The sequence below is a fragment of the Podarcis vaucheri genome, assembly GCF_965113315.1.
Source record: "Podarcis vaucheri genome assembly, chromosome: 4".
Lineage (NCBI taxonomy): Eukaryota > Metazoa > Chordata > Lepidosauria > Squamata > Lacertidae > Podarcis > Podarcis vaucheri.
In genome coordinates this window covers 135504-152225 of record NC_138762.1, presented here as the reverse complement: position 1 = coordinate 152225, position 16722 = coordinate 135504, and the positions used below count along the sequence as shown (strand labels likewise).

The 16722-nt window shown below is 52.1% G+C and overlaps 1 protein-coding gene across 3 annotated transcripts; it reads left to right on the top strand.

Annotated features, from left to right (window-relative positions):
• The first annotated feature begins 3426 nt into the window (after window positions 1-3426).
• Window positions 3427-16279, top strand: LOC309531526 (uncharacterized protein). Of its 3 annotated transcripts, XM_082221104.1 has the most exons (6): window positions 3427-3530; window positions 4727-5219; window positions 7895-7976; window positions 8265-8347; window positions 13122-13248; window positions 13711-16279. In XM_082221104.1, exons 2-6 carry the CDS (start codon window positions 4818-4820, stop codon window positions 15297-15299), a joined length of 2283 nt encoding a protein of 760 aa, XP_082077230.1. In that variant the 5' UTR covers window positions 3427-3530; window positions 4727-4817; the 3' UTR covers window positions 15300-16279. The 3 variants fall into 3 exon arrangements, with proteins under 3 accessions (XP_082077230.1, XP_082077229.1, XP_082077231.1); XM_082221103.1 differs by lacking the exon at window positions 3427-3530 and having other exon boundaries at window positions 4545-5219; XM_082221105.1 differs by lacking the exons at window positions 3427-3530; window positions 4727-5219; window positions 7895-7976; window positions 8265-8347 and adding an exon at window positions 8363-9688.
• The last annotated feature ends 443 nt before the right edge of the window (window positions 16280-16722 follow it).

The following is a 16722-nucleotide window of genomic DNA, read 5'->3' as shown; positions in this document are numbered from 1 at the left end:
TCAGAGCCCAGCCAAGAGCCAAAGACCCCCCCCCCAAGGGACCGAGGGAGATGCTCAGAGCCAAGCCAAGAGCCAAAGGCCCCCCCAAAAAAGGGACCGAGGGAGATGCTCAGAGCCCAGCCAAGAGCCAAAGGCCCCCCCCCAAAGGGACCGAGGGAGATGCTCAGAGCCCAGCCAAGAGCCAAAGACCCCCCCCAAAGGGACCGAGGGAGATGCTCAGAGCCAAGCCAAGAGCCAAAGGCCCCCCCCAAAAAGGGACCGAGGGAGATGCTCAGAGCCCAGCCAAGAGCCAAAGGCCCCCCAAAAAGGGACTGAGGGAGATGCTCAGAGCCCAGCCAAGAGCCAAAGGCCCCCCAAAAAGGGACTGAGGGAGATGCTCAGAGCCCAGCCAAGAGCCAAAGGCCCCCCCCCAAAGGGACCGAGGGAGATGCTCAGAGCCCAGCCAAGAGCCAAAGGCCCCCCCCAAAGGGACAGAGGGAGATGCTCAGAGCCCAGCCCAGAGCCAAAGGCCCCCCCCAAAGGGACAGAGGGAGATGCTCAGAGCCCAGCCAAGAGCCAAAGGCCCCCCCCCAAAGGGACCGAGGGAGATGCTCAGAGCCCAGCCAAGAGCCAAAGGCCCCCCCCAAAGGGACAGAGGGAGATGCTCAGAGCCCAGCCAAGAGCCAAAGGCCCCCCCAAAGGGACCGAGGGAGATGCTCAGAGCCCAGCCCTGAGCCAAAGGCCCCCCCCAAAGGGACCGAGGGAGATGCTCAGAGCCCAGCCAAGAGCCACAGCCCCCCCCAAAAAAAGGGACCGAGGGAGATGCTCAGAGCCCAGCCAAGAGCCAAAGGCCCCCCCAAAGGGACCGAGGGAGATGCTCAGAGCCCAGCCAAGAGCCAAAGGCCCCCCCCAAAGGGACCGAGGGAGATGCTCAGAGCCCAGCCAAGAGCCAAAGAGCCAAAGGCCCCCCCCCAAAAAAAGGGACCGAGGGAGATGCTCAGAGCCCAGCCAAGAGCCAAATGCCCCCCCAAGGGACCGAGGGAGATGCTCAGAGCCCAGCCAAGAGCCAAAGGCCCCCCCCAAAGGGACCGAGGGAGATGCTCAGAGCCCAGCCAAGAGCCAAAGGCCCCCCCCAAAGGGACCGAGGGAGATGCTCAGAGCCCAGCCAAGAGCCAAAGGCCCCCCCAAAGGGACCGAGGGAGATGCTCAGAGCCCAGCCAAGAGCCAAAGGCCCCCCCAAAGGGACCGAGGGAGATGCTCAGAGCCCAGCTGAGAGCCAAAGGCCCCCCCCAAAGGGACCGAGGGAGATGCTCAGAGCCCAGCCAAGAGCCAAAGGCCCCCCCCCAAAGGGACCGAGGGAGATGCTCAGAGCCCAGCCAAGAGCCAAAGGCCCCCCCCCAAGGGACCGAGGGAGATGCTCAGAGCCCAGCCAAGAGCCAAAGGCCCCCCCCAAAGGGACCGAGGGAGATGCTCAGAGCCCAGCTGAGAGCCAAAGGCCCCCCCCCAAAGGGACCGAGGGAGATGCTCAGAGCCCAGCCAAGAGCCAAAGGCCCCCCCAAAGGGACCGAGGGAGATGCTCAGAGCCCAGCCAAGAGCCAAAGGCCCCCCCCAAAAGGGACCGAGGGAGATGCTCAGAGCCCAGCCAAGAGCCAAAGGCCCCCCCCCAAAGGGACTGAGGGAGATGCTCAGAGCCCAGCCAAGAGCCAAAGGCCCCCCAAAGGGACCGAGGGAGATGCTCAGAGCCCAGCCAAGAGCCAAAGGCCCCCCCCAAGGGACCGAGGGAGATGCTCAGAGCCCAGCCAAGAGCCAAAGTCCCCCCAAAAAGGGACCGAGGGAGATGCTCAGAGCCCAGCCAAGAGCCAAAGGCCCCCCCCCAAAGGGACCGAGGGAGATGCTCAGAGCCCAGCCAAGAGCCAAAGGCCCCCCCAAAGGGACCGAGGGAGATGCTCAGAGCCCAGCCAAGAGCCAAAGGCCCCCCCCAAAGGGACCGAGGGAGATGCTCAGAGCCCAGCCAAGAGCCAAAGGCCCCCCCCAAGGGACCGAGGGAGATGCTCAGAGCCCAGCCAAGAGCCAAAGGCCCCCCCCCCAAAGGGACCGAAGGAGATGCTCAGAGCCCAGCCAAGAGCCAAAGGCCCCCCCCCAAGGGACCGAGGGAGATGCTCAGAGCCCAGCCAAGAGCCAAAGGCCCCCCCCCAAAGGGACCGAGGGAGATGCTCAGAGCCCAGCCAAGAGCCAAAGGCCCCCCAAAAAGGGACCGAGGGAGATGCTCAGAGCCCAGCCAAGAGCCAAAGGCCCCCCCCAAAGGGACAGAGGGAGATGCTCAGAGCCCAGCCAAGAGCCAAAGGCCCCCCCAAAGGGACCGAGGGAGATGCTCAGAGCCCAGCCAAGAGCCAAAGGCCCCCCCCCAAAGGGACCGAGGGAGATGCTCAGAGCCCAGCCAAGAGCCAAAGGCCCCCCCCAAAGGGACAGAGGGAGATGCTCAGAGCCCAGCCAAGAGCCAAAGGCCCCCCCAAAGGGACCGAGGGAGATGCTCAGAGCCCAGCCAAGAGTCAAAGGCCCCCCCCAAGGGACCGAGGGAGATGCTCAGAGCCCAGCCAAGAGCCAAAGGCCCCCCCCCCAAAGGGACCGAGGGAGATGCTCAGAGCCCAGCCAAGAGCCAAAGGCCCCCCCCAAGGGACCGAGGGAGATGCTCAGAGCCCAGCCAAGAGCCAAGGGCCCCCCAAAAAAAGGGACCGAGGGAGATGCTCAGAGCCCAGCCAAGAGCCAAAGGCCCCCCCCAAGGGACCGAGGGAGATGCTCAGAGCCCAGCCAAGAGCCAAAGGCCCCCCCCCAAAGGGACCGAGGGAGATGCTCAGAGCCCAGCCAAGAGCCAAAGGCCCCCCCCAAGGGACCGAGGGAGATGCTCAGAGCCCAGCCAAGAGCCAAAGGCCCCCCAAAAGGGACAGAGGGAGATGCTCAGAGCCCAGCCAAGAGCCACAGCCCCCCCCCAAAAAAAGGGACCGAGGGAGATGCTCAGAGCCCAGCCAAGAGCCAAAGGCCCCCCCCAAGGGACCGAGGGAGATGCTCAGAGCCCAGCCAAGAGCCAAAGGCCCCCCCCAAAGGGACAGAGGGAGATGCTCAGAGCCCAGCCAAGAGCCACAGCCCCCCCCCAAAAAAAGGGACCGAGGGAGATGCTCAGAGCCCAGCCAAGAGCCAAAGGCCCCCCCCAAGGGACCGAGGGAGATGCTCAGAGCCCAGCCAAGAGCCAAAGGCCCCCCCCCAATAGGCGGATCCAGGAGGAAGCTGCCCCCTTAGAGCCATTCAAAAGAACAGAAATGAATAGAAATCAGAGTTCTGCCCTGGCTAAGCGAGTGTGCAATGCGCGGGGGGGGGGCTGAACTGGGGGGACTCGGCACTGCAAGGGTTAACGGGAACCGAGCTGCCTTCCTAGAGAGGCCAGCAAGCGGACGGGGGGGGCAGGTCCTCCAGAGCCAAGGCCCCTCCCTCCCCAGTCCTTCCCTGCTTGGGTGTCTCTCCTGCAAGGGCTGCCTCGCTCTCCCTCCTGGGATCTGGTGAGCCTCCTCTCTCTCTGGGATCTGGTGAGTCTCCTCTCTCTCTGGGATCTGGTGGGGGTCCCAGGGCTGCAGCAGGGGAGGAGGCCGGGGGGGGGGCCTGATCAGGGAGGGGCCAGGTCTGCCACGCTCTCCTTCCTGCAGATCAGAGGATCCCAAACTCATTTGACCCTCCACCCCCCCTTTCAGAAAAAATCTCCCTTCTTCAAACAAAGGAGTCCCTAGAACTTTGACTCTGTGTGACGTCTTCTCAGCATCACTGCACAACAGAGGGAACAGGTGCAAATGGTTTTCGAAAGCTGGACAAGGAGGTGGGCTAGACACCCCCCCAAGAAAACCCCACAGGGAGGGAGGAAGGAAAGGTGGGAGAGAGAGAGAGGCCAGGAGTAAAGAGAGGGATCCCAGCCCAGAGTCTGGCTGCTGCATTGGGGACCAGTTTCCCAGTCTCTCCCAGGGCAGCTCCCCACGGAGGCCACTGCAGCAATCCCCTCGCACCCAGAGCAGGGCATCCCAGGACCACATCCTCTCTCTCCCAAAGGGATTGTTGCTGGCAAAGCAGCCGGAAATGCGCGCTGCTGCTCACTGAGCCTCCAGGGACCTTGGCATCAAGGGCTGTGCGTGTGTTAAGCCATCTAAGAGAATAATAATAATCAATTAGCTGCCTAAATTCCAAAGGAGATGTATTTGGCCCCACCCACTTGGCCCTCAGGGGGTTGAACAGATGTATACCTGGCCCTCAGAGCAAAGAAAAAGGACCCCACCCCAGGAGTCTGTCTTGAGAGCGGCAGAGAGTCCAAGTGCAAGAAAAGGAGACAGAAGCAGGGGAGTGGGGGTGGGGAGCAACTCCTGAGGACCCCCGGATGAGGACCCCCACTAGAGCCAAGCATCCATTTCTCAAATGCCTCCCTTGTCAGTCAGTTCTGACTTCATGCATTGACTGGAAGGCAGGAGCAACCAGGCTGACTCATCTCCCAGAAATCCCTTCAGTTGCCTCCACATTCTGCATTGCTAGAGGGCTGGAGACTGACTTCTTCTCCCCTTCCTCCTCCTCTTTCTTTTCAAAAAGGTATCTCATGGTTTGGGCTCTGCTACCGTCCAGTCCTGATTCCTGGCAAGACTCATCCATGCTTGTTCAGGGATCTGTTTCTTCTCCTGACCTACAAATTCTGTAACAGAACAATGTATTTGCTTCCTAGGATTTGCTAGAGCTTCTCATTCAGACGGACAGGAATTGGCAGAAGACCAAAGGGTTCCTTCCGATCTCTCCGAGGCTTCCTGAGAGCACAGATGGATCAGCGAGACACAGCTGGCCCTGAAGCAGGAAGAGGCCATGCCAACCAAACTGGGAGCAGTGGGGGATTCTGGGAAAACTCTGTGCTGAAGATCCTGGGTGAGGAGGACACCCTCCACTCAGAGGTGCAGAGCCAACTGTTGAGGCAGTTCTGCTGCCAGGAGGCCAAAGGACCCCGAGAGGTTTGCAGCCGACTCCACCACCTTGACCTTCAGTGGCTGAAGCCAGAAAGGCACACGAAAGCTGAGATGCTGGACCTGGTGATCTTGGAGCAGTTCCTGGCTGTCCTTCCCCCGGAGATGGAGAGCTGGGTGAGGGACTGTGGAGCAGAGACCAGTTCCCAGGCGGTGGCCCTGGCCGAAGGTTTCCTCCTGAGTCAGGCAGAGGAGAGAAAGCAGGTGAGGGAGACTTTCCTCTGGATACTACCTTGACCAGAGCCAGGGCCTTTTCGGATGTGGCTCCGTCCTGGTGGAACGCTCTCTCACAAGAGACCAGGGCACTGTGGGATTTGACATCTTTCCTCAGAGCATGCAAGACAGAGCTGTTCCGCCAGGCCTTCAGGGTTCAGGGTTCAGTCTGATTCTTTTCTTTCACTACAAGAATAAGCATTAAAGAGGCTTCCTAGCCCGCTCACACCTCCTTTATAAGACCAGTGGTAACAGTAGTTGGCCCTAGCGAATATTAACCACTCTCATTTTTACTTGACTTGATCATGGATGGAGGACTTGACCTGGCATGTGTGACAGAGACTTGGTTGGATGAAGCAGATGGGCCTGTCCTTGCCGCTGCTTGTCCACCAGGTTTCTCTTACGCACAGCAACCCAGGTCATGTGGGCGGGGAGGGGGGGTTGCAGTGATTTTTAGGAAGTCATTAGTTTGCACCAGGCGTCCTATTGGGAAGACCCAGTTCTCTGAGTGCATGTTCTGGAAGTTGGGCAATAGGGGCAGTACAGGATTCCTTTTGGTGTACCGACCTCCCCGCTGCACCAAGGATTCCCTGCCTGAGCTGCTTCAGGTCGTGGCGGATGTTCTCCTGGAGACACCTAGCTTGGTTGTCCTGGGGGATTTTAACATCCATGCCGACACGACCTTACAAGGGGCCGCTCGGGACTTCGTGGAAAGCATGGCCTCCATGGGGCTGTCCCTGAATAAGTCCTGCCCAACCCATAGCCGCAGACATGCCTTGGACCTGGTGTTTACCTCCATGGATGTTGGTGATCTGACACTAAGTAAAAGCGAAACGAAAGAAGTGCCAAGGTCAGATCATTTCCTGGTGCAAATGGACTTCTCCGTGACCCTTCCCCTCTGCAGGGAGGTGGGACCAATTCGGATGGTCCGCCCCCGCCACTTAATGGATCCAAATGGTTTCCAGAGAGTGGTAGGGGATGCTTTAAACCACTTCTTCAAAAACCATCTTTATTGCGGCCACGATGGCCAACTATCGCCCAGTCTCAAATCTTCCATTCCTGGGCAAGGTGATTGAGCGAGCGGTTGCCGAACAACTCCAGGCACGCCTGGAAGAAGCGGACCATTTGGATCCCTTCCAGTCGGGATTCAGAGCTCATCACGGGACTGAAACTGCCTTGGTCGCACTGGCTGATCATCTCCGGCGGGCTAGGGACAAAGGTGAGAGCTGTTTCCTAGTTCTGCTGGATCTCTCAGCGGCGTTTGATACCATCTACATGCAGCCGGTGGGAGAGATCATCAAGGGGTTTGGGCTGGGTGTCCATCAGTATGCAGATGATACCCAGCTCTACCTCTCTTTTAAATCAGCACCAGTGAAGGCGGTGAAGGTCCTGTGTGTCTGGAGGCAGATGGTTGGTGGATGGATGGTGGCTAACAGATTGAGATTGAATCCTGACAAGACAGAAGTACTGTTTTTGGGGGGACAGGAGGCGGGCAGGTGTGGAGGATTCCCTGGTCCTGAATGATGTAGCTGTGCCCCTGAAGGACCAGGTGCACAACCTGGGAGTCATTTTGGACTCACAGCTGCCCATGGAGGCACAGGTTAAATCCGTGTCCAGGGCAGATGTGTACCAGCTCCATCTGGTACGCAGGCTGAGACCCTATCTGCCTGCGGACTGCCTCGCCAGAGTGGTGCATGCTCTGGGTATATCCTGCTTGGACTACTGCAATGTGCTCTACGTGGGGCTACCTTTGAAGGTGACCTGGAAAGTACAAGTAATCCAGAATGCGGCAGCCAGACTGGTGACTGGGAGCAGCCGCCGAGACCACATAACACCGGTCTTGAAAGACCTACATTGGCTCCCTGTACGTTTCCGAGCACAATTCAAAGTGTTGGTGCTGACCTTTAAAGCCCTAAACGGCCTCTGTCCAGTATACCTGAAGGAGCGTCTCCACCCCCATCATTCTGCCCGGACGCTGAGGTCCAGTGCCGAGGGCCTTCTGGTGGTTCCCTCACTGCGACAGGCCGAGTTACAGGGAACAAGCTAGAGGGCCTTCTCGGTAGTGGCGCCCTCCCTGTGGAACGCCCTTCCAGCAGATGTCAAAGAGAAGAACAACTACCAGACTTTTAGAAGACATCTGAAGGCAGCCCTGTTTAGGGAAGTTTTTAATGTTTGATGTATCACAGTATTTTAATATTCTTTTGGAAACCGCCCAGAGTGGCTGGGAAAATCCAGCCAGATGTGTGGGGTATAAATAATAAATTATTATTATTATTATTATTATTATTATTATTATTATTATTCCAGTGGACTGCCGTCTGTCCAGATTTTAATTTGTTTTGAACTAATTTTAAGAAGTATTTTAATTAATCGATTGCCTGTTCTTATGTTCTTTGTATACTGTGTTAGATTTATGATGTTAGCCGCCAAAAGATTGGCTCTGGCTAGGGAGGGTGGGGTAGAAATAAAAAATTATTATTATTATTATTAGGGGCTCCAAAGAGGATGGAGAACATCCCATAATGCTCTGCTGATGGCCCATCCTTTTTCTGGGAAGGCATCCATGGAATGAGATCTCACACCCTTAAAGTTTTTTTACTTTTCCATTATCTTTCTGCTATTTCTTGTCATTCATTCTCTGTTTTGAATCCTTGTTGCTTTTTCAGGAAAAGGATTGTTTTGAGGAAATGGACCTAGATTCCTGTGAGGCAGAAAGGCCTCTGTTGGACACCAGAGAGAGGCCACTGGGTAAGGAGGAAGGAGGTTTTTCTCCATTTGGTCTCATTCTGTTGGTTTCCCATATAATCTCTGGGTTCTTTTCATCAAGTCTTTTTTTTGGGGGGGGAGTTGGGAGGAAGGGTCCAGAGAAGGAGAGATGTATTTCTGCATGACTAACATATGAAATGGGCACAAATGTCCAAATGCTCTCAGCAGGTAAGGCTTTCTGAAAGGCCCATCTGTAGATAGAGATGCTCTGTTTCACCTGTGAGAGACATGGGCACGCCTGGCATCCTGCTTACCTGTTTTCTCTTTCAGGAGACAGAATGATGCCAGCAAGACCTCCTGATCCACCTTTTCATGGGGGCAGAAGGGAAGCAGCGGCTGTGGAACCAGATCAGGTCAGGGGGAGCTGCCTTGTGGGGACAGAGGCCGAGGGATGGAGCAATGTCATGGACTGGTTGGGCACAGAGGAATGGTGGGAGGAAGCAGCCGGGGAACCAGGAAGGGAAAATGTCTCAGCCCAAGGAGTGGAGGTGGAGGAAGGATGAGCGGTCAGAGGGAGAAGAGGGAGAAGCCTGGGAAGAGGAGGTGTCAGAAGCTGAAGGGATAACAGGGCTTAGTGAGCTGGGAGACTCTGAGGCAGAATGCAGTGCAGAATCAGAGGCAGAAGAGGAAGGAGACGAGTGGGAGGAGGAAGGTCGAGAGGCAGAGGTGAGTCAGAAGAAGGAGGAGCCACCGGGGGCTCCCTCTCCTTCTGCCATAAGCCCCCCTCCCTGCTTGTCTCTCTGAGCCAGGAGTTGTCTGACAATGGAGGAGCAAAGGCAGGCTGCACACTGGCGCACTGTTCAATCGCTTGCCAGAAACCCCAGAGAGGAGGGGACTTGGAAAGCTGTGGGGAGCTAGTGGCCTTCTCTTTTGGCAGCTGATTTCATGGAGGAAGACCCTGTCATGGAATTCTACTCAGTATTGATCCAGGCAGAACTCCAATGTATAGTTACCAGAGTGAAAACGTAAAGACGTTGCAGGATCCCCCAAAATAGACCAGAGGCAATTGTATTTCACCCAGCAGAGCTTTACTGCTACTGAAGACAAATGAGCATAATGGTCCCAAATCCAAAACATTCAGGATTGGCCCTGTCCATAAGAAATCCAGTTGCAGCAAACTTAACTGAAATTTCCCACAACTTATAATAAGTTTAAACTTCAACACTCAGCATGCTATGTACAGAACACCAGAAGGAAGAGAGAGAGAGAGAGAAAGAAACCCAGTCTCCTTCTGGCCTCTTCTTATAGTCAGCATGACCTTGACAGAAGACATAACAGAACCACTTTAACCCAGCTGTACTCAGGCTGCGAGACCCGGGTCATTGTGCCAAAGGCCAAGCTCAGAAAGGGTGGCCCTAGGTCCCAAAAGATGATTTTCTGTGGGTATGAGCCAGGGACCATGGGGTGGAGATTTGCCTATCCAACAGGCAATCAGTCCAGGATTCTGCTCAGCAGCAGTGCTGAGTTCTGTGAGTAGAATGGATGGACACACATACATGGGAACCCTGATGTTCTTTCAGAGAGTCTGCTTGACTCTGCTGATGAGGAAGAGGTAGAGGTTGAACCTGCTGCTGAGGCACAGAGTCCTGACCCAGAGCAGGTAGAGGGAAGAACTTCTCCTAAAGCTGTGAAGCTTGAACAGAGAAGTGCTCCTTCCTCACCCACAGGTTCAGCTGAGAAGTCTAAACGGCGCAGTAAGTCAGAGGGGGAGCTCTCTGTTGTTGTTTTTTTATAATCATATTTATTAAAATTTCCAATAATAACAGAATAGAAAAGATAGAAAAGATAAAGAAAAGAAAGAAAAAGAAAGACCAATTTTAAACCCTTATTTTCATAACCTTCTTTCTGGGACTCCCTCCTTCCCCTCCCGACTGTATTCCCCTTTCCATACGTTGGTTCCACAAGTTCTCATTCCCAATTTAAACCTAATATGTTGTACCTATTAGCCAATTTAAATTACAATCTTAACATCCCTCCTCATCTTTAACAAAATAAGACAAAGATTTTTCCCCCAAGATCTGGCCCGTTTCCTTCCACGAATTCCCCCCTTTTTTTTTCCAAAACATGTTAAATCAAAATACCAAAGTTATATAGAAAGATAAAAGATAGAAGATAGAAGAAGATTCCAAAAGTTGGTTACATAGCCTTTGGATTCTAGAATTCCCCCTCCCTTCCCCGGTTTGGATTCCCCATGTCCATCAGTCTGTATGTTGTCGGCCTGGAGGTCTCAAGTCCACAGCCAAATTTTCCTCAATCCATCTTGCCGGTTTTCTTTAAATTTGCTTGTTTTAATAATGTTTAATTTCAAAAATCCAGTCTAATAGAGGCCTTTAATTTCCCTTGGTCATTGTTGCTCCTCCCATTGTTCTTTCCGTGGCATAGTTGGTCCTTTGCTCTTTTGTTTCTTACTTTCTCAGGTTTCTGTCTTGTTCAGCTGCAAAACCATTCTTATTCTGAAATCTAGTATCTCTACAGAGGTTTGTTATTCAGGAACAAAAACTTACGTCCAGTTCCTACCTTGCTTCAATAGAAAGATTCTATTGTGTTGTCACCTCTGTAGACAAAACAATATTTCAGTTTTGCTACTTTCCCAGGAGCTAAGACCAGTACACATCCCGGAGTAGTTTTCCACATACGCCACTTGTAATGTCCCGAAGCCCCTCTAGGGGGGTTGCAGTAACTTTGTGTTCTCTAATCCAAAAGTCAAGTTGTTGTTTCTCCCCCCCCCCGACATTTTGTATCCATAATTATGTCCAATTGTAACAAAATTAACCAGCAAAATACTTGTAACAAAGTCCTCTTTGTATTCTCAAGGTTTGACAGCTACTTTGACAGCTGTCAAACTCTCCATCTCTCTCCACCAGGTTCTCCAAATCGCCCCGGTTCCCAGGGGGGGGGTTGCCTTTTCCCTCTCACCCTCGACTTTTCTCCTCCAGCACAACTCTTGTAGTATCCCATAGTGGAATTGATATTTTTTATCAGCAATAAACTTCTGGATCGATCTTGGTTTCTCAGTCCTTGTTTTAGCATGTTTACAATCAGGGAGGGGACTGACTTCCTTTTTAGATCCCCCCCGCTTGTGCCGAATCCGAAAAAAATTCCTTTTTTTCTCCTTTTATACCCGGTTACCCAATTACTCACGGGTTGTTGTTAAATGTCCGAATTTCCAATGGAAGAAGCCAGCGCTCTCCGACGAATGGCATGCGGCTGCGCTCGGCAGGGGAAGCGATAGACTCACAGTACCACGCCACTCCCCGGCACCCGATCCGTAGCCTTTAAAAAGGCTCCTTCACGAGTCGGGAGGGCGCTGACGGTACCAGCCGAGTCCCCATGTCCACGGGCTCCATGCCCGTGGTTTTTGAGGGTCCCCGCGTCGCCGGCGCGGTAGGACCCAGCCCCTGCCGAGCAGACTCCCTCCGGAGCTCGGAGGGAGTCCGCCATTCGGCGATGGCGCCAACCCGGAAGTCCAGAGGGGGAGCTCTCTGAGGCAAAGGACGTTCTAGCTGTTCCTAGTGGGTCTGAGGGGGTACCTGAAACTGGGTTGAGATGTTCAGCTCGCACAACGAAAGGTAAACCTCCTGACAGGTTTGCAGTCACAAGTGTGTGGGTTGGCATGGCACAGTGTGAATCCGAGAGTTTTGAGGGTGTTCAGAAACTGCCTCAGGAAGAAGCCAGGAAAGGGCATGAGGCAATGCAGAAGGAGATGAGCTCAATGGAGTCTCTAGGTGTGTTCTCCCTCACAACGTTGCCAGTGGGCAAGCAGGCTGTGAGCAGCCGCTGGGTTTACCGTCTTAAACCCACAGCAACAGGGGAACCACAGTACAAGGCTAGACTAGTAGCCAGAGGGTTCACGCAGCAAAAGGGGCTGCATTATACTGAGGTATATGCCCCCACTTCCAAAAGTGAAACTCTGCACATGCTCTTAGCCATTGCTGCACAGAGTTTTTCAGGTGTATCACTTTGATGTGGATGTGGCCTATTTGAACTCAGACCTCCAGGAGGATCTGTACATGCTTCCTCCTCCAGCGTTTGAGGGCAATGAGCCGAATACTGTATGGAAGTTTCACAAGTCCATTTATGGCTTAAAGCCTTAGAGAAGCTAGGTTTCAAGAAGAGTCTTGCTGACAGCTGCCTGTACCTTAAAGGGTCAGGAGAGTCACAGGAAATGGTGTTGATCTTTGTTGATGACATCATTCACATCTCAGGGGCAAACAAACAGGTGCAGAAGTTTGCCAAAGAGCTTGGAAAACGGTTTCAGCTCAAGAACCTGGGTGCAGTAAGGATCTACTTAGGTGTTCAGATAGACAGGACTGAAGATGGAAGCTTCTTGCTCAGTCAGAAAGGCAAGATTGAGCAGTTGCTTGAGAAGTTCAGAATGTCTGATTGTGCAGGGGTTAGAGTACCCATGGAGACGAGCTACGTGAAAGACAGTCGGCTAGCAGAACGCGTTGAGTGCGAAAACGCTGAGCTCTTCCAGTCAGCTCTGGGTAGTCTGTTGTATCTGTCCCAATGGAGCAGGCCGGACATTGCTTTTGCTACCAATCTGCTCAGTAGGGAAGCATCAAAGCCCAGTGTAAATGCCTGGCATGGTATCAAGCGGGTGCTGCGTTACCTGCAGGATACCAAGGACTTCAATCTCAAGCTGTCAGCTGCAGGTGAGACGGCGCTTACTTAATGGGCAGATAGCAACGGGGTGAATCTGGATGACAGGAAGTCCGTATCTGGGATGGTAATAAACCTTGGGGAATCTCTAGTTGGGTGGAAGTCCTGGAAGCAAAGTTTCATTGCGCTGTCCTCTACTGAGGCTGAGTTCATTGCACTGTCGGAATTGTGCAGGGAACTGGAGTTCTGTAGATGCCTGGTGCAAGAGATCTATGGGGATTGTTGCCTGCCCATCACTGTTTGGGAAGACAATCAACCCTGTCTGAAGTTGGCAGAATCTGGGCAGTTTAAGGCGAGAACCAAGCATCTAGACATACGTTTCCAGAATGCGTGTCAAAGTGTCAATCCTATTGAAAGCAATCGTATCAAAACAACACAGCAATTAAGAGGAAGGAAAGAACAGAGCATTGTGTAGCAGATCATATTTCTGCTGTCTCGGAAGAGTACATTTCCTTTTTCTTTTAGGGTCCAGTGTGCTTTGAAGATGTCGCTGTTTGTTTCACGGACGAGGAGTGGGCATTGCTGGATCCTGACCAGAGAGCTCTGCATAAGGACGTCATGGAGGAGAATCGTGGGATCGTGGCCTCTCTTGGTAAGGCTCCCTGTGGGATTGTCCTATCTGCCTGGAAATTCAAAAAATACCTCTATGTAACAAACCTCAAACATTTCCACAGAGCTCAACAGCGCCCAATACAACCCCTGGGAACTAACACTCCCACAATAAACCTTGAACAGCAAATTGCAGTTTTTTCTGTGAAACATCTTCCTCCAGTTCTGCCCTTTTATACCACGGTTGGGTCTCTGAACTGCCCAGGCCCAGACACCATGGACCAGAGCACGCCAGGCACCCCTATCTTCCACTGCCTCCCGCAGCTTGGTCACAATTTTACCACTACAGTATATCAAAGAAAGCAACATTCAACAACCCATCAGAATCTAATAAGAAATATATTGGTTAATGACAAACCACAAAGGTAATGAACACACACGCAACTCCCTTCAGTTCTTCTTCATTTGTTCCTGAGACTCTAATCCCTTTTTGTCTCCATTGCAGATTGTGATGAATTGGAAATCGAGAACAAAGGTGAACATGACAAAATCCCCAGAGAGGAGAAGCCATGCAAAAATTTGGAGTGTGGAGACAGCTGCACTCAGAGCTCCAATCTCACTAAGCATCAGAGAATTCATACAGGAGACAAACCGTATCAGTGTGGGGAATGTGGAAAGAGCTTTAGTTGGAGCTCCCATCTCACTAAGCATCAGAGAATTCATACAGGGGAGAAACCCTATCAGTGTGTGGAATGTGGAAAGAGCTTCAGTATGAGCTGCCATCTCACTTCTCATCAAAGAATTCATACAGGGGAGAAACCCTATCAGTGTGGGGAATGTGGAAAGAGCTTCAATAAGAACTCCAATCTCACTTCCCATCAGAGAATTCATACAGGGGATAAACCCTATCAGTGTGGGGAATGTGGAAAGAAATTCATTACAAGCTCCAGTCTCACTTCCCATCAGAGAATTCATACAGGAGAGAAACCCTATCAGTGTGGGCAATGTGAAAAGAGCTTCAGTCACAGCTCTGCTGTCACTAAGCATCAGAAACTTCATACAGGGGAGAAACCCTATCAGTGCATGGAATGTGGGAAGAGCTTCATTCAGAGCTCCCATCTCACTTACCATAAGAGAAGTCATACAGGGGAGAAACCCTATCAGTGTGGGGAATGTGAAAAGAGCTTCAGTCACAGCTCTGCTGTCACTAAGCATCAGAGAAGTCATACAGGGGAGAAACCCTATCAGTGTGTGGAATGTGGGAAGAGCTTTAGTTGGAGCGCCCATCTCTCTAATCATCAGAGAATTCATACAGGGGAGAAACCCTATCAGTGTGGGGAATGTGGAAAGAGCTTCACTGATAGCTCCTCTCTCACTTCCCATCAAAGAATTCATACAGGTGAGAAACCCTATCAGTGTGTGGAATGTGGAAAGAGCTTCCGTCACAGTTCTGATGTCACTAAGCATCAGAGAAGTCATACAGGGGAGAAACCCTATCAGTGTGTGGAATGTGGGAAGAGCTTTAGTTGGAGCGCCCATCTCTCTAATCATCAGAGAATTCATACAGGGGAGAAACCCTATCAGTGTGGGGAATGTGGAAAGAAATTCATTACAAGCTCCAGTCTCACTTCCCATCAGAGAATTCATACAGCAGAGAAACCCTATCAGTGTGGGGAATGTGAAAAGAGCTTCAGTCTCTGCTCTGCTGTCACTAAGCATCAGAAACTTCATACAGGGGAGAAACCCTATCAGTGCATGGAATGTGGGAAGAGCTTCAGTCAGAGCTCCAATCTCAATTCCCATCAGAGAATTCATACAGGGGAGAAACCCTATCAGTGTGGGGAATGTGGGAAGAGCTTCAGGACGAGCTCCCATCTCACTAAGCATCAGAGAATTCATACAGGGGAGAAACCCTATCAGTGCATGGAATGTGGAAAGAGCTTCAGTCAGAGCTCCAACCTCAATTCCCATCAGAGAATTCACACAGGAGAGAAACCCTATCAGTGTGGGGAATGTGGAAAGAGCTTCAGTCACAGCTCTGCTGTCACTAAGCATCAGAGAATTCATACAGGGGATAAACCCTTCATTCTATAGCTTTAGGAGCCTTGTTAATACACACCTTTTTAACCAGGCCCTCGGCTGATTAACATCTAAGGCCCTTTTAACATGTGGTGGGGAGATGAGTTACTGATGTGTATTTTGTGTTTTTATGTTGTGTTTTTATGTTGTAACCGTCCTGAGACGTGGGAACAGGAGTCAACACTTAGAGGCTGAGGGGTTTTTGCCCCCCAATGATATATTTTAGGAGGCCACCCCCCAGTTGATAGGCATTACCATTCCAATGGCCTGCATGCGTCATGTGTTTGATTGTGCAAAGCAGGCCTTACCTGGCCCCCCACCAATATTTTATTCAAGTTGGCACCACTAGGTTGGGTGGTAGACAAATTAAATAAATACATAAATCACCTTCCTTTGCAAATGTTTCAGCCTGTCAATATCCTTATTTTTTATCATTTTTAATATTCATGTGCCTTTCATCTGAAGATTTCACAACATAAACATACAAAAACATAAACATACAAAAACAAGAAAAGCCAGAGAAATCTCTCCCCCCTTTTTCTGGATGGAGTTACAAACTTTGTTGATCAGGGAACAGCTGTGGAAATAGTGCATCTTGATTTCAGTAAGGCTTTTGACGTAGTCCCCCATAATATTTTTGCGATTAAGCTTCTAAAATGTGGGCTGGATGAGGAAACTCTTAGGTGGATTTGACTAACCGAACCCAAACACTCCTCCTCTATGGTTCCTCGTCATCCTGGGGAAAAGTGACAAGAGGGGTGCTGCAGGGTTCTGTCCTGGGCCCGTTGTTGTTCAACCTCTTTATGAACGACTTGGATGAAGGAACTGAAGGGATGCTCATCCCATTTGCGGAGGACACCAAACGGGGAGCGGAGGCCAATGTGGCAGAAGGCAGAATGAAGCAACCAGAAATCACCTCAACCCGATGGACTGGTGACCCCCTCCTCCTTTTCCTCTCCCCCCAAGCCATCAATACGGCTAACATGATCAATATTTCCCCCCCCCCCCAGCCTTACACCTCCACAGAGATCCCCACCCAACACCAGTCCAGGCGCATCTTTGGTAAATGAGCACACCCAGTCTCAAGTCCTTTAGAGATAAAGTAGGTATACATTTCAGTAATACCTGGGTATATATGTATTTTGTTTTTCTAGCTTGATCAAAATAATTTATTACTTCTTAACAGGTAGATGGCTAAGAGCTTAGGCGGCTTCAGTGGCAGCCCCTGGCCCCCACCCCTTGCACCCCCCAGGTAAAGACGGCCCTGGCCCTCTCCGAGGGTCCGTCCAGCTCTGGGCTGCTGCTGCTGCTACTCACTTGCAATCATAATTAAAGCGTGCTGCGTGTCCTCCCCAGCGTGGGAAGGGCACACCCACTCTTTCCTGCCCCCCCCCCGGTAGGGGAAAGAGATGCTCAGAAACGTCTATTTACATTGCTT

Bases quoted from the DNA above. Each gene is read 5' to 3' on its own strand.
- LOC309531526 (XM_082221104.1), top strand. From the start codon at position 4,818: ATGGATCAGCGAGACACAGCTGGCCCTGAAGCAGGAAGAGGCCATGCC. The intron at 7,977-8,264 runs GTAAGGAGGAAG...TTTCTCTTTCAG, and splicing joins CACCAGAGAGAGGCCACTGG to GAGACAGAATGATGCCAGCA. The intron at 8,348-13,121 runs GTCAGGGGGAGC...TTTTTCTTTTAG, and splicing joins CGGCTGTGGAACCAGATCAG to GGTCCAGTGTGCTTTGAAGA.